Raw genomic sequence first — 22,039 nt, 5'->3', positions numbered from 1 at the left:
GATCCTGGCAAGGGGGGGGCATCACTAAGGGTTTAATACGGTGGTGGGGGGTGTGATGATTTGGGGAGGGGGACTCATGCGCGGGGTGGGGGGGCGGTGGGCGCCGGCGCTGAGCCGCGCTTGTCTCTCCGCAGGCACGGACGGCGGCGGAGGAGGAGGCGGCGGCGGCGGCGGAGGAGGAGGATGAGGCCGAGGAGCGCGGCCTGAGCGGGCGGCGGGCCAGGGCTCGCACGCTCCCGCGCCGCGTCCGCCCGGCTCGGCCCGCCCCCCCCGCAGCCCTCCGAAGTGAGGGTGGGTGTGCGGGGGGAGCAGCCGTGCTGGCGGCCCGCCCGGCCCCGGCTTCCCCGCCTCTATATAAACACCCGTTGCCTTTCTTTTTTTCCTCAAACTCACCGTCGGAGGGGCCGGCCCGGCAGCCCTGCCTCCCGCGGCACGGGCGCCCGGTGACAAGTCTGGGGCGACCGAGTGACCGGCACCTGGACCGAGAGATGTTGTAGAGCCCCGTCCCCGTAGGGAGAGAGCTAGAAAGCCATCCGCCTCGCTCCCTGTGTGTAGATACATATATACTACTTAATTCTTCCATCTCTCCAGGTCGTGGCTGAATTCTTTTATGATTTTTCAATCTTTTTTTTAAAATCTCGCTCCTGGTTTTTTTTTTCCTCCCCCCTTTTTTTTTTTCCTCCCCCCCCGCCCCGGTGTGTGTGGCTTTGCCTTGAAAGCGAGGGCGAGCCAGAGCATCTGCACTTGGACTTTTTGGGCTCTTTTTTTTTTTTTCCCCCCACTCCGGGGTTTTTTCTTTTTGATTTTTTTTTTTCCTTGCGTTTTTGCCTACTCAGCTGCCCCCACCCCCTTCTTTTGGGGTCTCTCTTGTTTTCTTTTGCTTTTTAAACTTCCCCCCCCCTCCTTTTTGTGTGGTGTGGGTTTGGTTTTGTTTGTTGGTTGGTTTTTTTTTTTCACCCGTGTCACTCTGTCAAGTTTATTCCAAACAAGAACAAAGTTCTCAGAGAGAGACAGAGGAAAAATCGCTTTTTGCCCCCTTTTTTTTTCTTCCCTTCCCCCCCCCCCCTTTTTCCTGTTGCTTTTCTAAGCAGCCAGCGCAGCGGGGGCCCCCCGCCCCAGGACCCCCCCGGGCAGCCCTTAACGTGCGCTCCCCAATCACCCCTATTTTTTTTTTTTATTTTTTATTTCTTTTTCTCTCCCCTACGTGCGTGCCTGTGGGTGCGAGTGCGGTGCCTGTCAAGGGGCTGTTTCTCTCCCCACCCTCCTCCTCCTCCTCCTCCTTCCGACCATGCTCTTTGCCGGGTTTGATCTCCTCTCGGCGCTGGCCACCCTCGCCGCCTGCCTGGTGTCGCTGACTCTGCTGCTGGCCGTGTCCCAACAGCTGTGGCAGCTCCGCTGGGCCGCCACCCGCGACAAAACCTGCAAGCTGCCCATCCCCAAGGGCTCTATGGGATTCCCTTTAGTCGGAGAAACCTTCCACTGGCTCCTGCAGGTAAGGAGGATTCCCTTCCCTCCCATCCCTGGGAAGGGGGGGGCGGCACCGGCTGCTTTTCCTTTTTTTAGGGCTTTCCCCCCCCCTCCTTCTTCTTTTTCTTTTCCTTTCGATTGCATCATGCGGGTCCCCGGCGAGCTGGGGAGGTAGCTGGGGCTGGGGGGGTGACCGCGGCTGGGGAAGGGAGCGGGGCGGCGGGGGGGGACCGCGGGAGCCCGGCCCGGCTTGGGCTCGCCCCGGAGCGGCCGCCGCGCTGCGCTCCCCGGCCCGGGGGCTGCGGGGTTCCCCCCGCGGGGGCTGCTCGGGGCCGGGGAGGAGGCTGGGGGCTCCCCCGCGCTGCCAAAACCCTCCCCCCCCCCCCCCAGCCGAAATCCTTGCCAAAAAAAATATAAATTACTACTAATAAAGCCGGGGGTGGGAGGTATCCCCGGGTGGATGTCCCAGGCACGGCGCGGGGGCTCCCCGGGTCGTGTCCCCCACGCCTGTGCAATGGGGTGTCCCCCCTCCCCGTCCCATCCCATCCCCGGCGGGTTCGCAACCCGCCCGGCTCGGGTCCGGGCTTGGGGGAAGCCCGCGGAGGTAATCGCTAGATTAACCCGGGATTAACCTCGCTAAATGCCGACCAGCGGCGGGCGGAGCGGGATCCCCTCGGACGGCGTTGCGAGAGGGTGACTGCCAAAAAAGAGAGGAAAAAATAAAAAAAAATAAAAAAAAAGAGGAGGAGAGGAGGCAGGAGGCGGCCGAGGGGTGCCGGGCTGGGGGCACCCCGCGGCTCGCAGCATCCCCGGAGGGAAGCCCCGAGGAAAAGGAGCCCGAGGGTTCCCCCCCCCGCCCCGCTCCTCCCGGGGCAAGATAAAAATAATAATAAGCAAACAGGAGCCCGGTGAGGATGCTCCCGGCGCGTTTCATTGACGGGGCGGCCGAGGGGACGGCAGAGCCCGCGGCAGGGCAGCCCCGTCCCGGCTGCGAGGGCTGCGGCGTCCCCCGGTCCCCCCCCGCCGCCGCCGCCGGGGAAGCCCCGACGTGGGAGCCCGGCGCGGCGGCCCCGCTCCCCGGCCGGCCCCCGCCCCGCCTCGGCGCCGAAGGGGTTAACCGCCCGCTCTCAATAGGGCTTTATTTTTTAAAGAAATTTATCAGATTTTTACAGGGGGACCAGAAAAGGGTTCTCGCTTTTCCACAGGCTCCGTCCAAACAGAGTCCAGGGCTAAAAATACAAAATTTTGTATAAATTGGACTCCATTCGAAACTTCTCCCACATAAAGGTCCTCTTTGTGCTGCCCTGGAAATGGTGTACAAATAACTCTTTATTAATGCCACAAAAAGGACTTTAATTATATTTACGCAGATCAAGAAAGAGGGTCACCTGAACATCTGAAATTCACAACCGCGCTTTTGTTTCAAAATAAACACACGCACTCGCGACGCGGCAGCGGGGCGCGGAGCTCCCCGCTCTTCTCCCCGCTCGGGAGGGGGCTTTTTGGGGGGACCCCCCCACCTCCCCAGCGGCTCCGTCCGCCTCCTCGCCGGCAAAAGCCCCCGGAGCATGTGGGAAAGTTATTAAAGCCTCTCAAATCTGGAGATTTACTTAGGCAAATTGCAGCCTTTCGGGTAAATTCAGCTTGAGCGACAATAAAAAAAAAAAAAAGAGGGGAAAAAAAAGAGAGAGAAAGGGAAAAAAAAAAAAGAAAAAAAAAGGTTAAAAAGTGCCGGGGGAGGTAAAGGTAGCAGTAAAAGGGAGGAGGAGGAGGAGGAAGGGGGGCGGAGGGCACCGACCCCGCCGGGAGGAGCGGGCGCTCCGCGGGCAGCGCCGGGCGCGCCGTCGGTGGGAGCCGTGTTATGCGCGGGTGGGCTGTGGGGGTTACCCCGCTCTCCCCCGTTTCCGCCGGCTCGCCCCCAAACCTGCAGGCGGGACTACCCCCCCCCCCCCCCCCCAAGCTGCTCCCCTGGGGATCCCCGCGCGTGGGTGCGGCTGCGCGGGCGCGGAGGGGCCGTGGGGTAACACCGCCCCCCCACCCGTGTTCCCCCACCCCCCCACCCCACCCCGCAGGGCTCCTGCTTCCAGTCTTCCCGGCGGGAGAAGTACGGGAACGTTTTCAAGACGCACTTGCTGGGGCGGCCGCTGGTGCGGGTGACGGGCGCGGAGAACGTGCGGAAGATCTTGATGGGGGAGCACCACCTGGTGAGCACCGAGTGGCCGCGCAGCACCCGCATGCTGCTGGGGCCCAACACCGTGGCCAACTCCATCGGCGACATCCACCGCCACAAGAGGAAGGTGAGGCTCCCACGCGAGACGGGGAGCGGCGTGGGGTGGGGTGGGGGGAGTGCGTGGGTGCGCGCGTGGGGCGGGGGATCCCCTTCCCTTCTTCTCCTCTCGCCCTCTTCTCCTCCCCCCCCCCTCCCCGCGGACACGCCGTGCGTGGGAGGTCCCGCGTGTCCGCGCTCGATGCCTTTGAGGAATTTAAAAGGGCGATGGGGCGGCGAGGGGGCGAGCGCGGGGGTCACGCGCGGGGCTGCCCCGCAGGTTGAGGCTGCGGACGGAGGTGCTGCTCCTCTTCCCCCCCGCCCCGTCACTACCCCCCCAGCCCCCCCGCAACCGCTGGCACGCGTGGCGGGGGCTGCCGTGAGCTGAGCGCCGAGCGCGGTCCCGGAGGGCTCTTAAAAGGGCAACGCGACCGGCGGGCACAGCGCGGCGCGGGGCGGAGGGGAGTGGGGGGGCAACGAGCGGGGGCCCCCTCCCGCCCCCCCGCCCATTTCCAGGCTCCGCGGAGAGGTGTTGTGGGGAGACCCCGCAGGGTTTGTGCTTGCTGGGCGGGGGTCTCATGGCGCTGAGCGTTGCACCGGGTTTCAGGGAAATCGGGGTGCTGATGGGGGTCCTGGGATGAAGCTGGGGGGGGGGGGGCGCTGAGGTGGCTGGCGGGGGGGCTGAGACCCTCCTGGGGCCTTGCCTTGCCTCACCCCCTCGGTGGTCCGGGGGTGAGACCCTCCTTACAGGCCCTAAGGCAGGCGGGTAGCGCGGGGCAGCATGGTTTCGGGGGGCGCTGAGCCCAAGCAGATGTGGGGGATCGGCCTCATGTCCCCCCATCAGCAAACCTCTCACAGGCAAAGGCGGTGGCAGAGGCGACAGCCTGTGCCGGCTGGCGTAGCGGCGTGGGTGATGGCTTTCCCATCCCGTCCTCCACGGGACAGGCTCTTTCCCAGCTGGGTTGGGGTAGGCAGTGGATTTGGGGTGCGGGTAATGTGTCCGTGCCCCTCTCTGCCGTGCTGCAAGGGGAGCGCGGTACCCAGCGCCCAGAGGCTCTCCCAGTCCCTGCCCCGAGGCAAGGTCCCCTCTCCTCTCTCTGCTCCGGCAGGATTTCCTATTTTGAAGTATATATTTCTATAAAATAAATCCCTGCCAAACCAAATCGCTCGCTCTTTTCTCCTGGGGGAGAAGACGACAAAACAACCCCCCCATGACACCCATTAGTCACATTTCTTAACGCACTGCCGGCCGGGACTCGAGCGATACCACAAGAAACGCAGTGCCAATGCCTACCCGGGACCCGGGCAAACTCGGTGTTTGCGATTACACCTCCCTTTGCTTGGGCTACTTCTTTTTTTGATCTTAAGGAGGGAGATATTTTTTCCAACCTTGCTGTCAAAGAGAAAGGGCGATAGTTCATGGGGCTCCCTCCATCACGGAGCATAATTCGCGGCAGGAGAGGTGCAGGGAAATGGGGAGCGATGCACTTTCCACCGGCAGCGGGAGGAAGGCAGCAGCTTTGGCTCCTATTTATTTCCCATTAAGGGAGGGTTAAGCGGCAGCAGCCGGCAATTTGAAGGTGCCTCTATGCTCCTTCGCTGCTTCTTTTATCTTCTGCACAGCAAGATAATTTTTTGCTGTTGAAAAGTGGGTAGCTGAAGGCCTTTGGTTGCAGTCGCCTCAATAAAACCGCGGAATTCAGACCTCGGGAACAGACACCGGGGGAGGCGTGGAGAGCGTGGGTTATGGGAACGGGGTCATGGAAAAGGGAGGCCTGACCTCTGCGGTATCCTGATGGACTTGTAATTTGTACCACGGCTCAGATGGGGAGCGCCGGCACCAGCAAGGAGCAATACCAGCAGCATAGAAAGGGGAGAGCCTCTCTCCCTCCGTATTTTTACCTGATGTTCTCACTTCTGTGTTTTTACCACCCCAAACTGTGAATCCCAATGCTTTCAGATTTTTCCGAGCCCCAAGTCTGGTCTGGATCTCCGTCCTCCTCCTCAAAACCCTTTTGCCTTCCCGATTTTTGGCATGGTGCACCATCCCAAGCTGGCAAGGAGCCTAATTCCTCCTTAAGGGATGGCTAAAGCCTCCTGAGAACAGGTACCCTGGCAAAACACTGTCCCGGGATGACCCTTGCCAGCCGTGCCTGCTCCTGCTTGCACACCTTGCCTCTGCTTTGAGCTCCGGCGTACCCGAGAGCAAACGCTTGCCCGGTATCAGCAGGACTGGGGATGCTAGAGTAGCTAATTATTTTTTAAGCTTTCTCTTTCAGCAGCACGGGGTTGGGTACACTGGGCTCAGCTGGTTCCCTTCCCTTTGAAAATGGGAGGTTATTCTGATTCTTTCACTTGGTCTCCTCTTAATTACTGTTTCCACGGGGCTGAGCATCTCATGCGTCACGCACCCTTGGGTGCTCCCCGAGCCCAGCAGCTGCGTGAATCGCCTTCTCCCCTATGCAAACCGTCCCTCGCCCTGGACTGAGTGAGTTGCGCACGCAGAGATAAGGTGTACCTGCTCCTAACAGGAACAAAATAGATTGTTTTGTTCTTGGCGAGATTGCGATGACCAGATTAAAGCTTTTTCCAGGCCAGGTGCCTTCTACCGGCAGAAATTGCCGACCTCTTTTGAGTTCATTAGCCCTGAGCTTTTGTTGCTGTTAAATGGCTTTGACTTTTAACTCTCCCCACCCTCCTGCTGAGACTGTGAGAGGTCCGAGGTGGAAGCACGAGATGTAAGATTTAAACTTGCTCCTTCTCGGTAGAAGTTTTTCTCTTAGGTACCCCGTCCGTACCTTCCTCTTGACCCTCTGGGGAACTGAGCAAAGAAGCTGTTGGCAGAAGACCGCGTTTTTCACAGCCTTCACCAGCTTTCATAGTGTGGATGCCAGTATTAATAGAAATCTCAAAAGAATCAGAGAGGTCTGAAAGCTCCATGGCAAAGAGCAGTCGTATTTTCTGGGAAACCTGTTAGGTTGATGATAATTCAGTTTAAAGTATTGTGGGGCTTTCTGGAGTGGTAGCTCCATCCAGCTCTCAAATTCCGGTTTTTACCCCATCTCTGAGCTTGAGCCTTCTCTCTTAAGTGGTTTCTCTTTTTCTGGACTTGCCAGAAATTGTACATGAAGTATGAATTCTCATGAGGCTGTTTGTGGTGTAGGGTGCTAGCCAATGCGAGGAAAGGTGGAGCGTGAAACCCCACGTGCTCACCCTCTGCTGCGACTCCAACCATTGGGGTCATCTCTAGCTCTTGTTCCACCAACCCGTACGTGGTCACCACCTGCGATAAGTCCTCCTCGTCTTTCTAAAAGCCAGTGGAGTTGTGCTTATTTGCAGCAGCACTGGTGGATACTCTTTCATCATTCCCTGGCAATTGAGCCGTGGTCTCTTGATGGGAAAGATTGCCACTGAGATGTGAAGACAAGCTCTAGCAAAGAGCTTTAAGCCCAACACGTTCTTGCATGATGTTTCTGGTAGCTTGCCATTGAAATCGGCTCTTTGCTGGCCATGTGTTGTGAAGCTTTCCAAAGAGTTTTAGCTCTTCATTGTAACTTCAGGATCAGCAAATTGCAGCTATCGCCGCTGGCTCTGCAGTAGGACACTTTGCCCATGATGGTGATGGGATCAGAGCCGGGTTGGACAACCCAGCCTCTGGAGCTCTTCTTTCAGGTTTCCTGCTTCTCTATCTCGGTGCCTTTTCAGGATCTTGTACAGATTCAATATCCCCTTCCATAAAGCAGATGAATATCCTCTCCTCCGTCCCAGAGGCTTAAATCCTGTAGATGTTGATAAAGGACTCCGAGGTGCACGTGTGAAAGGTGCTCAGGAGGAACAAAGCCATATTAACAAGCCGGTAGCTATGGCAGCTTTCTGCTTTTCCATCCCCTATTTATTAAAGCTCCCCTGCAGGAAGCTGTCAAAGTTAATATAAACCGGAGAAAACTTCCCCCTTTTGGGAAATGAACTCTCCAATTATTAGAGAGGGGGTCTCTGGGTGTAAAGTCAACTTTGCCCAGGGATGTGACAGCTTGTGGGGCAGGATGGAGGGTGAAAGCGGGCCTGGGAGCCGGGCTTGCCTGCATCAGGGGTATCGCTTTATTGCAGATGTCATCAGTGTTGGCTCTCTCCTTGGCCTGAGATGAAGCTGGTCGATAAGAACAGTTTACAAGTAGTAAACAAAAGCAACCCCAAACTCCTCAACCTCCCTCCTGAGATAAATATCTACTGAGAGGCTGTTACTGCTCTTGGGTCATGGAGTCTATACTGATGTCGGAGAAGGATCTGGGCCACCCATGCTGCAGCTCGTTCCTCTGTGGTGGCATTTTTGTCTTGAAATCACCTTGCGGGTTACTGGCAGGAGCAGCCACGTTGCTCTCACGTCTGGCTGAGCATGGGCATGTCTTTGCTCTGGCTTTTTGCTGGCAGATCCCTGCCCCTCTCCATTACATGAAGGATGTACACCATCCCTTGGGGTCAGACGTGACATGTCCCAAGGGAAGGGAGCGCCTGCTCTCCTACAGTAACTCATCGGTGACTGGGGATGGGGCCCGGCTGCGGGTGCTCCTTGCTCCACGCTATGGTGCTTTCCCCATCCTGCTCTTGTTTTGGAGGCACAGCCATGCCACCTCTGCCATACCCTGTCCCAGCCAGGCTGTTCACTCAATCCTTTTCACATCTCGCCCTAGATCTGTCCTTGTAGACATCTTCAGTTCCCATTTCTCCCTGTGATCTCCCATTTATACCCATGAACCCCAGTGAAATCAGTGCAGCCACCCCAGATTTACAGCATGTGTCTTTTGGAAGTGTCGATCCCTGGGTCAATACGAGCTGTAACGAAGGCAAAGCAACTCTGCTCTTAGTCACGGTGATAGCGTGGGCTCTGGTTTTATGGGATGTAAAGCCAGTGGGAAGTTGAAGCTGAGCAGAGAGGGACGTGCTCCCGTGCCTCTGCCTGCGAGGGACCCCAGCATCTCGGTGGAGAAGGAAATGGGAATTGGAAATGGCCAGGACACACAGCACTCAGGTTTTAGGTCGAGACTGAGCAGCGCCTGGGGCCAGGAAGGAGTTTCCCAGTGCAGGATAAGTGCTGCCGGTGCGGGTGTGCTACGGTGCAGGGGGAAGGTGGGACTCAGACTTTCCTCGGAAGCATCCAGCCTTGGCAGGAGAGCACCGGACTTGCCGGGCCCGTGCTGTGTTCCAGCATAGTAATCCCAAAATAGGCACAGCTGGCTTAAAAAAGGAAAAGAAAGAATAAAATAAAAGCAGTCCGTGGGCTGGGTAGACATCCTAGACCCGGAGACTCGAGGAGGAAGCAGACAGTGGTGCAGAGAAACGGCCTGTTTTGTCTCACTGTCCAAAACTACATCATTCATTAACACACCACAATTAATGTTCTGCCTCGGAGGCATACAAGTGTTGAGCTTATTAGCACCAAGTAGAAAGGTCTGAGGCTTTAATATAGTTTGCAAGAGGATTAAGAACACAAAAGGGGCCATAAATTTACAACCAAATATAAACCAGCTGCTGTGGGCTGGACTGGGGGGGGAGGGAGGGAAGGAGGGAGATGGGGGAGAGGGGCGGGAGGAGGAAGGAGGGATGGGAGGCGTCGGGAATGTACCTTTCACACTACAAAAAACCCTGACCCGAGTTGTTAAGAGGGGTTTTTTTAGTGTTTTTTTTTTTTTTTCTTGCATTTCCACCCAACCCTGCCACCCTCCTCTGTGTGACTTGTAAATCCCACAGTGGAAAGGAAACTGTCCCCTTCCATCTGAGCCCCCCCTCCCATCGTATCGGTCAGCTCAAGCGGGCTGGATTCCAGCTGCCATCGGCTGGCCTGGCCCCAGTCCCTTCTTGGCGTGTACGTGTCGGGCTGCTGCCCCGTGAGCGTCAACCCATGGGCAAAAGCTGCTGGAGCCGGAGAAAAGGCTTTCATTGATGGAGGAGGGCTCCCGCTCGCGGTCTTGGGGAAGAATTTGTCAGCTAGATTGGCTCATTGACTTTAGACCAAATAGCGCTGTCATCTACAGTGGTGTAAATCCAGAGTAATTCCGATGGATTAAAAAAAAAAAGCAAAGCACAGGCACTCCTGGCTGAAAGACAAATTTCATGCGTTTTTTCACAGCGCCTTCCACCCCAAAATGCCCTGCGAGCTCAGACCCTGCTTTGAGAAGCTGTGCTGTGTCGGAGCGTGGTTACAGCCCAGGAGCTGTACGATACCCTGCCAGCTGAACCTCTTTAACATAGGCTTTTCTACGTTTCCATGTCATCCGGGATGGAAGCTGTTGGGTGTCCTGTGAGGCATGGAGAAGATGAAACCCCTCCTCAGGCTGCAATGCTCTGCGCTGGGTGGAACTGCAGTCTGCAGCCTGTAGCTCTGCATGGGTCCAGGCTCCACTTCAGAGTGGGAATGAGCTAATCCCAGAGATGGGGGGGAGCTTTTCAGGCTCAGGATCCATCCCACACTGTCTTTCTGTAGCTTTGGTTTTCTACTGCATCATCCTCCATCCTTCCAAGCAGCTCAAGCAACCTGCTAAGTCGTGGTTCGTAATGTCCTGCTCATCCCGCTGGGGACTGAGTGCTTTGTTTCAGATCAGCGATGCTCTCCATTGCTTCCCAGGTGGCACTTCTACCACTAAGAATATCCCTCTGCCAGCCAGCCTGCTCTTCAACTTCCTTCTCCTTAATTTTGAAGGGTGGCCTTGGGTCATCTCAGCCCTTGTCATCTCCTCCCTAGGCTTAGTTCAAAGCTCAGAAGGGGCCTCATTGATAGTTTGCAGGAGCTCACGTGTTGCTAAGCAGGGACACCTCTGCACCGTCAGATGTGTGCCCATCCCTATATGATGCACGGAGGTCTTGCAAGTCCTTACTCAGGATTTCAGCGGCAGAGCTGCTGGAGGAAATGCTTTTCCAAGCGTCTTCCCCTGTTTCTGCCAAAAGACCATGCGTGCTCGGAAAGGCGTATTTATTTCACCTTTGGGACGGAGTGGGCTGCACCATGGGGTGGGTGTTTCCCTCTCATCCCCTCTGTGATCGTGGCCACCCCTCGCGCTCTGCTCCGCTCCCAGCTTGTGGAACACTTGGACCAAGGACTAAGTGATCCCATGGAAGAGCACTTGAGGTTGGTTTCTTTGCCAAGTCTGGCTTTGGCTCTAGGAGAGTCCATGCTCTGGGTTACTTAAATGCGTGGGGTCCCTTCCCTTTTGGTCCCCCCTCCCTGCTCCAGGAAGGTACAGGGGGTCAGCAAAAAGGGGACTTTTCTCCTAATATTTCTCCTCCATTGGCTCCGCAGTGGTGGACAGGGCACTATCCCTGCTCCCTGGGCAAGCTGCTCTCCTCCTCTTTAGCTCTGGGTAAACTCTCATCTCCACACCGCAGATCTGGGATTTAGTATGTGGTCCAAAACCAAATGGGATAGCCCACCCCAGCTCGACTCGGCCATCCGATGCTGATGAATGGCTGCTCTGACCATGCAGCCATGTGCCTGGTGGGTTTGCAGGATGCTCCTTCGGGACGGCTCCAGCCAAGGACATCAGCCGCAGTCAGCGGGTGCGTGCCGGGTTGGACCTCTTCTTGGCCAGCTGATCCCACCTTTCTAATCCCTTCTGGCTGGACACAGCTCCCGTTTCTTTGCCACACTTTCCATTGATGTGATATCTTCTTCCTCTTTCCCTCCCTGTGTTTGATTCCCTCCTTGAAGAGCGGTGACAACATGTAAGGTGAATTTTGCTCTCCTCAAATGCACTGGTTCCTTGTGAATAGGTGGTGAGAGGGCACTTGGAGCAGCACTTCAGAGGTGGTGTAGGCACACAGATGCTGAAGAACCGCAGCATCTTTAGGTATCCCCATAAAGTGGCCTAATAAGCCTGAACTGCTGAACGTAGCTGGTTGCATTTTGCTGGTGCTGGTGTTGCTTTTTTTGAGCCATGAGGCAGTTTTGAAGAAGGGTGTGCTGAGGCAGATGTAGGGTGTCCTGCTTGTTCCCTGCCCTCACCCCCAGCCTTTGCTTCACAGCCCCTTTAACCTGCTAGCCTGCTAAAGGGTTTCGCATCGAAAGCAAAGTCTCCCATGCCATGTGGAGGGTTTGTAGGGGAGCTGCTCGGACATGGAGATTTTTGAGCCGTGGGGAAATGGGGTACTCAGGCTCATTTTTGTTCTGAACTCAAGTGGAAGCATGAAATGCTAGAGTTTCTCACAACCCTAGGTGTTTAAAAAAATTTTAAAAATTAGGGGTAGGGGCAACCCTGAAAGCTTCATGATCATCACAACGTGGCCCAAGGATGCTGAAATGATCTTTACATTTTTTTCCAGCACATTTTTATTGAGAATCATTCGAATGTCACTAAATCTGCCGTTTGCAAAAGCACTCCATTTCTTTTCTTCAGCTGGGCTGAGTTTGGAGACTCCAGCTGCTGTAACCAGACTCCCTTTGGAGAGGGGTTGCAGCTTTCACAGGGCTCTTGCATTTCTCCCTGGGAGAGGGTGCTGCCTTCAGCTCCCCCGAGACACCCGTGCTCCTCACCTGCACTCTGCGTGCAGCGCTATGCTTTGATGGGCAAACCCAGCGTTGCTCATTTTGGGTGGTTGGAAGCTGAAACTCTTGGCTTTTCCCTCGCAATGGGCCTGGGTTCATCCCATGATGGAGCATGGCAGGAGTGGTCCGTGTGCTCCGTTTTCCAACTACACCACGGGAAGAAAAGGCATCAGCTCTTTGCTATGTGCCTGTGAAAGGCAAAGTCCTTCAAAAATAGACGTCAGAGTGTCAGGGCAGCGGTGGGGTTTCGTGGAGGTCCTCTCCTCTTTGCGGTGCCTTGCATAGTCTTCACAACTTTTTTGCTGTGTTTTCGCTTTGCTGATGCCAGGGCAGCCTCTTGCCCATGAGCCTTCTCATCCCACTCCAAAAATATCATGGTTTACAAGCCCGGCGGAGCATGGCAGTGGGCTCCACGTCTGGCAGCCCCGCCTCTGATGCCGGAGAGAGGCAGACATCCATTATAACGTGGTGACAGGACAGGGTTGGGACAAACACCGCCTGGCCTTTGAAACATGGGAAGAAATAGTATGTCTCCAGATTGAGATGCTGCTTTGGATGCTTCCTGACACATCCTGCTGGCCAAGCTGCCGGCGAGTGCCAAATTGGTTCGTGAAAACGACTCCACACTAATTGTGCCTTCGTTTGGTTGGGCCAGCAGCTCTGGCCGGCGCGGGCTGGATGAGACGCAGGTGTCTGATCCCAAAGCGTAAGTTTTCCTCCTGGAGGGGAGGAAAGAAAAGCTCTGTTCCCTCTTTGCCGTGCTGATGTGCCGCGTGGGAGAAGGGGAGACTATGGTCAGCAAAAGGCAGGGGCTGAACCTTGTGCTTGGCATGGGGAGGCTTGGCCAGCACCAAGGAGGGGTAACACAATGAAAAGCATCATCCTTGCTAAATCCTCTCCACCCCAGCCACCAAACGAAGCCTTTGCTATGCATGAAAATGCTGTGGGTTGAAGCTCAGGGCTCTTCACTTGAACGTCCTCTCATCTTCGGTGTGGTTTAAGGATGGGGCTGGGACCAGGGGCAGTTTGCTGTTACACGGAGCTGGACCTCTCCAGGAGATCCTGGAGCTGAGACACTGGGAAGGAATTTTCTGCCTTAGGAAAACCATAAATCTTTAAATATCCTGTTTCCACTATGAGACGGATTCGGAAGTTTCCAGCCAGGCTCGCTGGGTGGTGGTGTCTCCCTCAGTGCAGGGTGAGCGTGTGTGTGTAATTGAATGCCCCCAGACAGGGCAAATCCCCAGACTTGGTTCTTTTGCGACGTATCAAAATGTGAAAGAAATGGGGGCTCTTTCCAGCCTCCCTGAAAAGTCCTGGCCACTGCCCTGGCACTGCCACCGAGGCCCCTCGGCTGGACCCCCACCACGGCTGGGCTATTGCATCTCGGTGTTAGCAAAGCTGAGCATCCCTTTAGAACTGATTTTGCCTCTTGGCAGCTCTGGAGCAACTTTTTTTGCACCGATGCTCCTTGGCTTTGCCCGGTCTTGCTCCAGCGAGCGGCCAAGACGTTCGGTTCGGCTTCACTAGAGGGCGCAGGAATTTTAGGCTAGAAACGCGCAGAGGTTTGTCAGGGAAAGTTGGCTGCCTTTTCCTCCTTTTTAATCAACTGGAAAGATGCAGGGTTGAACTGGAGGTGACTGGAAGGGGATCCAGACTTGTGTCTGGCTGGGGAAGGATCCGCTGACATCTGGGATTAGGCGGCCTGGAGCGCAGCGGCGGCGAGCGGATGGGACGTTGCAGCGAGCCGGCAGCGTGGCCGGAGCTCGCGACATCAGCCGGCCCTGTGGCTGGGAGCTGCGGGCTCCCGCAGATGTGGGGTGCAGCCGGCTGGGGCTGGAGGAGCCTGATAGCAAAAGGACAGCTCAAAAAAGAGCAAAAAAAAGAAAAAATCCCCCCCAACCCCCCAGTGCTAAATGCTCCCCCTTTTTCAGGCTGGGCAGGTGGTGTGTTGACCTCCATAGGGGCTCAGTCTCCTCTTCCTGAGGGTCTCCTTCTTTGTGCCTTCGCTGCACATCGCTCCTTGGGACAGGCACTCTCCTCTTCAGAGTCCAGCTTGGTCCACAGGGTGTGGATCCGGCCCTGGGCTGGTTCTCTGCACCACCGCAGCTGTTTTGCACAGCGGGACCAGAGGCATTTCTTGGGCTGCTGTGCTTTTTACAGGGTGCAGGGGGTCCCTGAGCACTTTGCTTGTGGGAGATGCTGGGCAGAGCTGGGGGAGGATGGGGTTTGCCCCGGGTCAGGAGCCCCGGGGCCCACCTCCATCGGGATGGTGGCTCCAAGCAGAGCTGCAGCCTCGGCGGTCCTTAAGCAGAGGCTGTCCCCTCATCATCTCTGCTTTCAGCTGGAGAAACCGAGTCACGGGAAGTGTTTGGGGGGAGCGGGGTGATTCACTGGGAGCCTCTGTCCTTATCCCAAACCCTGCAGCATGGATGAAGGGCAGATGCCAGCCGGATGGGGAGATATTGGTGTCCCTTTGCCGGTCCCACTCAGGAGGTCCTGTCCCATCCCGGTTGAGCAGCTCCTGGCTGCCAGCTCTCCTCCAGCCGGCACTGCATCAAAGCCTGGTGTCCTGCTCATGGCCACTAGGAACAGGCCCTTTCCCAGCTCCCTTCGTACCTCCCCCAGGCAGCCAAGGAGCTCAGCTTTAGCCCCTCCAGCTTTTCTTTTCCGAGCAGCTGCTTTCCCCCCCCGCCTCACACAGGCAGGTCTGCCTGAGCATCGCTGCCCTTTCCAGGCTTAAAAATAGCTTGTGAAGCATGGAGAGGCGCAGAAAGCAGCCGCCGCACCATCTAGCGCCCTCTCTGTGATCTCGCCACAGCCCCGCTGTTCGTTCATTCATTCCTCCGCTCCGTTCATTCATGCCTCTGGTCTGCGTAGCCATCCGGGGACGGCTGTCTGTCTGCAGGCAGATCTATCCCTTGGTCTGCTTGCATTTTCTCTCCTAGCCCTCCTCCTACCATCCCTTTTGCATGCCGGTATTTCCACAGGAAGCCTCCAAGCTCTGACCCACCATGTATTGTGTGATGAGTTTTACTCGGGGCTCAGCCCGAGTGCAGCTCGTTATGAAGCGGCTCTTGTCGAGCCTCCTGCCCGGGGCTGCGAGGGGACAGAGGTGTTATTTCACCAAACAAACTCCCAGCGAACGATGTGCATTAGCAATGAGGGGTCGCAGCCAGGAAAATGTTACCTTTCCCTTTGAGTGCTGACTGCGGAGGAAATTCTCACATTTACAGCTCCAGCGAGTCCAGCGCTCATGGAAAGAGGGGGCGGCTTTTATTTCTCTCCTCTTGTTGGTCTGATAACTTTGCAGCTCCCCCACCGCGCACTGAGCCCCCCCGGGAACTGGCCACCGGTGAAGGCTACGCAGGTTTGCAGCTCCCTCCTTGGGAGCCTGTTCTAATTTGATTTTCCTGGAGGCCTGGCATGTGGTGGTGCGTGTGTGCGTGCTGCCCTGTGTGTGTAGGTTAATAAAAAATAAACAAACAGCACTTTTTCCTCCGGTGCACTCTGGGAGGGATGCGGCAGGGATGCCGAATGAAAGCGTGTGCTGTGGGCTGCGCCGGGGAGGGCTGAAGGGACATTCCTGGCATTGCTGAGCTCCTCGCACAACGTGCGGGCCCTGGCCCAAATTGGAGTAAGGAGCCGTTAGCATCGGAAACCTGGGGAGGCCCACTCCCGCGCAGTGTTTACTCACAGAGCTTAAATTAATACTGTCTACTGACATCAGGTTTTTTGCCCGGTTTCCCAAGGAAACGAGCTGTGTGCGATCGCAGCCTCTGGGTATGTGTATGCCTCTCTTCCCCCCTTGAACCCCTGTCTAAGTTCAGCCAGATTTCACAGAGCTCCTAAGTGCCTCAAATTAATTATTTTACTTAATTGTTTACATATATTAACAAAGGGTGGTTGATAGGTGGGAGAAACTGCCCATTCTTCCTATTGAGAGAAAAGCTTGCGTGTGTCTGCATGCGTGCACAACCATAATGTTAGACACTAGAGAATCCCCGTGGAAGAGATGTATTAGTAGCATCCAAATCGTGGGATGAATGTAACTGGGAGCCGTGAGACATGGAGCTGTGGGAAAGCTGGCTCCATCCGTCCTGCCGTGCACGGGGTGAAGCGCTTCCTCCCGCCTCTGGTTTGCACCATGTTATTGCCCGTCGTTTGTGATGGTTGTGGTGGGGATCAGCCTGCGGAGGATCTGTCAGCTCATATTTCTCCATCGACGCTTTTTGGCAGCTATTTTAGGAGTCGGTGATTCTGGATGATGAATTCTGGATGATGACGAGTCTTCTACTCAGCGCAGGAGACCTGTGATGTCCATTTCTGTGGGCAGAAGCAGGTCATTAGAGAAGACAAAGGTGAGGGTTTTGGGGCTGTGTAGAAATCTCTGCTCACTCTCTTTTGCAGGTTTTCTCCAAAATCTTCAGCCATGAGGCGCTCGAGAGCTATCTCCCCAAGATCCAGCTGGTGATCAAAGACACCCTTCGGGCCTGGAGCAGCAACCCTGAGTCCATCAACGTCTACCACGAGACCCAGAAGCTCACCTTCCGCATGGCCATCCGTGTCCTGCTGGGCTTCCGCATCCCTGATGAGGAGCTCAACCGCCTCTTTGACGTCTACCAGCAGTTCGTGGAGAACGTCTTCTCCTTGCCCGTGGATCTGCCCTTCAGCGGCTACAGGAGGGTAAGAGATTTGGGTTAACTTCTCCACCAGCCGGTAACACCAAATTATTGGGATTAATGGGGTGGTGGCTAATCCCCACCTCTACAGGTTCTCGGTGGGATGTCTTCTCACCCTCTGACCTCTAGCAGTGGGTCCGTTTTGGGCTACAAATTCCTATTTTGGTAGAGTGGTAAGGGAGATCCATTCATAGGTTTTTAGAGTGCTCGGGACTGTGTGGTTCGATGCAAGGGAGAATGCAGTCAGGACTTGCCCCGATTTAATGGGTAATTTTTCCTCTCTTATAACTGGCATCTCTGCTGGTTTTTTCTTTGTTTGTTTGTGGGACCCTCAGGGCGAAACAGGTCAGTGGACCTTCTAATTCCATGAACTGTTCTCATTTTTCGATGAATGATGCAAAATGAAAACATAATAAAAAACATAGACAAAAAAATATATTTTTTTCATGGGGAATTTTAGTAAAAGAAATTCCAGGGTTTAACATTTATTTTTGTGACTCTCACTGCAAATTTTGTTATTGTTATTTCACCACGTGAATGAGCCCAATGGTTTGCAGCCCCGAAGCATTTGCAGCAGCAGGTTAGCCCGGTGCAGCTGCGCTCAGAGAGGAATTGCTTTACTGAGACCAGGTGATAAAATTGCTCGGGAAGCCCATTACATTCCCGGGAAGAGGATCCTTTCGGATGATTTTGACTTTCCTTTGAGAGACAATTTTCCCAGGGACTGTCGTACATCCCAGGGTGAGCGAGGGGCTTGTGAACTGGTGCAGTACTGGGGCTCCCACATTAGACCTATCATTTGCACGTAGGTGCTGATTACTCTTGCCTGTAATCTTGCCGGCTCGGGGCTTGCTCCTCCTGCCTGGGGAACAACTTCAGCATCTTTATTCTTCTCTTTGAGCATCTGCAATTGCAGTTGTATTACTTAGACGTGTTGTCCCGAGCACATCTCCAGCTCCTGGGAATGCTAGGCTGGGGATGGTGGTGCTAGTGTTGTGTCCTGCGTGGACTGATGGCTTCCTGCTCCACAGGGCATCCGGGCACGTGAGACGCTGCAGAAGGGGCTGGAGAAAGCCATTCAGGAGAAACTGCAGAACACACAGGGCAAGGACTATGCCGATGCGCTGGACATCCTGATAGAGAGCGGCAAAGAGCATGGCAAGGAGCTCACCATGCAGGAGCTGAAGGTAAAGAACTTCCCCATGGCCGCCTGGTCCTTGCTGTGCTCAGGGCAGGGGCTCCCCGAAGAGCAAAGTGTGGGCTGGTGTAAGGAGGATTTTTCTGGGGCAGACCTGAGATGGTCAGTGAGAGCTGGGGGAACACAATGTGTTGTTGGAGCTGCAGGTGAATCCTGGTCTGGTGGATTATGGTGCCAACAAGCCAGTTGCTTTCCTATGGGACGTATTTATTTGCAGATCACGCTCAGCCCTTTCTAAAAAGCATTTCCAGGGAATACCAAAAGACTGTACTAGTTTGCTGAAGCTTTCAGCCTTAACCAGCTTCACCCCTTGACCCATCCAGTTTTATGGCCCCTCCTTTGCAGGGCAAATGAGCCCTCGGCAGGTTGTTATCTGCAGCAGGGTCATGGCATAACTTGTCCTTCATGTGCTATCAAGAGCCATCCCCAGGGTTTTTTCTCCTGCCTGTCTGGACCTCAGTATCCTCCAAGGCTCTGCGGGAAGCTCCCCGTGGTGGGTGTCCAAGACCTGTGCCTGCACAAGGAGGGACCTTGCAGTTAGATGTGACCAGGCTGGAGAGCTCTCGGGGAAAAAAATGCCCCCTGGCAGCCTGTCTGTCCATCCCCTGTGTCTTACCCTGGCTCTGCTCTTGTCTTTCAGGATGGCACCCTGGAGCTCATCTTCGCCGCCTACGCCACCACCGCCAGCGCCAGCACCTCTCTGATCATGCAGCTCCTCAAACACCCCCGGGTCCTGGAGAAGATGCGGGAGGAGCTGCGCAGCAAGGGCATCCTCCACAACGGCTGCATCTGCGAGGGCTCCCTCCGGCTCGACAACATCAACAGCCTCCACTACCTGGACTGTGTCATCAAGGAGGTGCTTCGCCTCTTCACCCCCATCTCCGGGGGGTACCGGACGGTGCTGCAAACCTTCGAGCTGGATGTGAGTACTGCCGTCTCTCCGGGGTGCGGCTGCACTGTGACCTCCCCAAAACAGCCTTCTGCACCTTGTTGCAAAGCTTGCTTGAGCCTGGCTTAAATGAGACCTCAGGGAGGACAAATTAGGTCCTCCTGGTGATGGGAGGTGGAATGGTTCCAGATTCAGAGGAGGGTGATGGGATCTGGCCCATGGCAGGGAAGGGATGCGCTCGGGCTGTCAAAGAGGAGACAGGCGTGATGCAACTCGTGACAATGTTTGACGCCAAAAACTAAACTGGGGTGTGACAAGGGAAAGGTTTACTGCAAAGGGCATCTCGAGGCTGCTGGATGACAGGCGGATTACTCACCGCAATGGCTGGAATTTCCTACTAGCAAAACAAAATCCTGAGACCTGGCTTGTCACTGTAAATCCTACTAATGTAATGATTTGAGTCGGAAACCTTTTAAAGTGCCCAGGGGATGATAAATCCACCCTGTTTCTCATCGCCCAGGCCCTGACATCTGTGTTGGGCATGTGGGGCTGACAGGCGGCGGGATGTGAGCAAAGCCATGGGATGCTCTGGGGAGGGCCGGCCGGCGCGTGGGGCATGGTACAGGCGCGAGAAAAGCTGCTTCCCTTTGCCCGGCAGCAGTCGAGCACCGCGGGGTTCCTGGTAGGCGACTCCTGCCAGCGACCGCAAAGCAAATAAATAGCAACGGATCATCCGGCGGGTCCCTGGGATAGAGGCAGGAATAAACCCAGAATTCCCATCTCCCAGCCCTTTGCGCTGCGCTCTCTGGTTTTCTTTTAATTCTGCATCACGCTCAAGTCATAAACCCAAAGGAAATGGGAAAAAGCAGACAAAGCAAAATGGCTTTATCTTGTTCTCCCGCTCCCTCTTCCTTTGCAGTAGGGTTGACTTGCTCTGGTTTTCTCTCCACCCCTTCCCTCTTCTCTGCAGGGTTTCCAAATCCCCAAAGGCTGGAGCGTCATGTACAGCATCCGGGACACCCACGACACCGCCCCCGTCTTCAAGGACGTGGATGCCTTCGACCCCGACCGCTTCGGGCAGGGTCGAAGCGAAGACAAGGATGGCAGGTTCCACTACCTCCCCTTTGGAGGAGGCGTACGGACCTGTCTGGGCAAGCACCTGGCCAAGCTCTTCCTCAAGGCACTGGCCATCGAGTTGGCCAGCACCAGCCGCTTCGAGCTCGCCACCAGGACTTTCCCTAAAATCACCCTGGTGCCCGTGGTCCACCCAGTCGACGGACTCAAGGTCAAATTTTTCGGACTGGATTCCAACCAGAACGAGATCCTGACGGGGACAGATGCCATGCTGGGGGCGACGGTGTAAAGCCCATGCTGGCGGCGTGAGGGACGGGCGACCGGGGGACGGAGGGGTGGGGTGGGGGCAAGGGAACGAACAGGAGGGTAGGAGAGAGGGATGAGAAGCTTCTCCACGACGCTCGCTTCGCAGAACCTCTGGGTCGGGACTTCTTTCTCCATTGGTGAAGCTGCCAAAACCGTTCTGCTCTTCCCATGGGGCGCGGAGAAGGTTGGGGTGTCGTTATGCGTCTCGTTTCGTTCGAAAGGAGGAAGAGTCGCAAAACCCGAGTTGAGCTGGGATGTCTGACCGTACACAGTATCTAAATATTATAAATATATATATATAAATGTCTATAAAACACTTCTGCTGCGAGGAGGAGCGCTGCAAAGACCTGACTGCGGGAAAGGCTTTGGAAATCAGCCGTCGATCAGAGGTCTGGTGTCCCAGGGCGGCTCTGGATGGCCTCTGATCTCTTTTCTTTTTTAACAGTGTTAAATTAGCTGGTGATAACAGTGTTTTGGTTTTGGGGGTTTTTTTGTTCATTTGTTTGGTTGTGTTTTTTGGGCCATTGGAGGCTTTCCTTGGCAAGGGGAGATGAGCGATGCCCATTCCCATTCCCTCTCCCGCTGCTGCCGGGGCAGGCTGGAGGGGGGGGGGGCTGCCGTTTCGCCTCTGCTGCAGGACTGAAAAACCCTGTGGTGTCTCGTCCGGGGCTGAACGGACGGTGAGCCGTCCCTCTGAGGCCTCGGACGACTGCATGTTTGCATTTTGCAAAATGCATTTTGCATTTGGGGCTCTGGGTGGGGGGGTGTCCTTTTTTTTCTCATTGAGTTTCCTGCTGCTGCTACACGGCCTGTGTGCACCCATTCCCCTGCCGCAGCCCCTCACCAACCCCTTCCCTGAGCAGAGGCACCCGTTTTGGGGGCATTTTGGTGCCTTTGCTCTCCCTCAAGGTGCAGGCACCAGCCTCTGAACTGCATGGCCCCGCCGACCCACCACGGCTCTGCGAGCACCGGGGTGCTGAGCGAAGCCGCCCCGCTCAGAGCTGCTCGTTTCAGTGCGTCCTCTTCCATGGGAGCCATTTGCATTAAAGGTGATCTCTATAAATAAGCCAACATCCACATTGTTTGTCTCGTGTTTTGGGTTTTGTTTGGCGATGGGAGAGCTCGGCAGGAAGGAGAGCGAGCGGTGGGCTCCTTGCAAGCTGTCCGCCCCGTCCCACCGCTAACCTGGGAGAGGGGCCCTGCCCAAAGCTTCTCCGGCACAAGCAAGCGTCCGCCAAGGTATCTTGCATTCGGTTTACTGGGTGGGTTTATTTTATTTTATTTTATTTTTTGCATGCAAGAGGCTTCTGTGTTGAGTGTGAGATGGGTGGGTTGTGCTGAAAGCGGACATGGCCTCGCACATGGGTGCAGAGCGAAAACTCCCCGAGCGCTCTGGCAGGCGTTGGGTTCAGACCAGAGCCAAGCATCAGGTTGGGAGATCCCTCTCTGACTTGAGGCACCTCTGCCCAGCCTGCCCAGCCCCACTCCTCTCCCACCTCCTGCCCTCCGAGGTGGAAAGAACAAGACAAGGACCATGGCTGAGACCTCTCCTAACCGTGATGGGAAAAGATCTCATGCTTGGGTGGTCAGCTTGGCTTTCTGCTTTAAAGGTGTCCAGATAAGT

At 55.7% G+C, this 22,039-nt stretch overlaps 1 protein-coding gene across 2 annotated transcripts; it reads left to right on the top strand.

Moving 5' to 3' along the window:
* The first annotated feature begins 1,288 nt into the window (after nt 1-1,288).
* On the top strand, nt 1,289-20,398 carry LOC104253576 (cytochrome P450 26B1). 2 transcript variants are annotated; one of them, XM_059818052.1, is made up of 6 exons: nt 1,289-1,492; nt 3,540-3,764; nt 16,677-16,952; nt 17,980-18,135; nt 18,787-19,068; nt 20,006-20,398. In XM_059818052.1, the coding sequence occupies exons 1-6, from the start codon at nt 1,289-1,291 to the stop codon at nt 20,396-20,398; spliced, it is 1,536 nt and encodes a 511-aa protein (XP_059674035.1). The 2 variants fall into 2 exon arrangements, with proteins under 2 accessions (XP_059674035.1, XP_059674036.1); XM_059818053.1 differs by lacking the exon at nt 3,540-3,764.
* Nucleotides 20,399-22,039: the final 1,641 nt, after the last annotated feature.

This window comes from Gavia stellata, chromosome 5 (assembly GCF_030936135.1).
Source record: "Gavia stellata isolate bGavSte3 chromosome 5, bGavSte3.hap2, whole genome shotgun sequence".
NCBI lineage: Eukaryota > Metazoa > Chordata > Aves > Gaviiformes > Gaviidae > Gavia > Gavia stellata.
The sequence above is the reverse complement of the archived record's forward strand: the minus strand, read 5'-3'. Positions and strand labels throughout refer to the sequence as shown.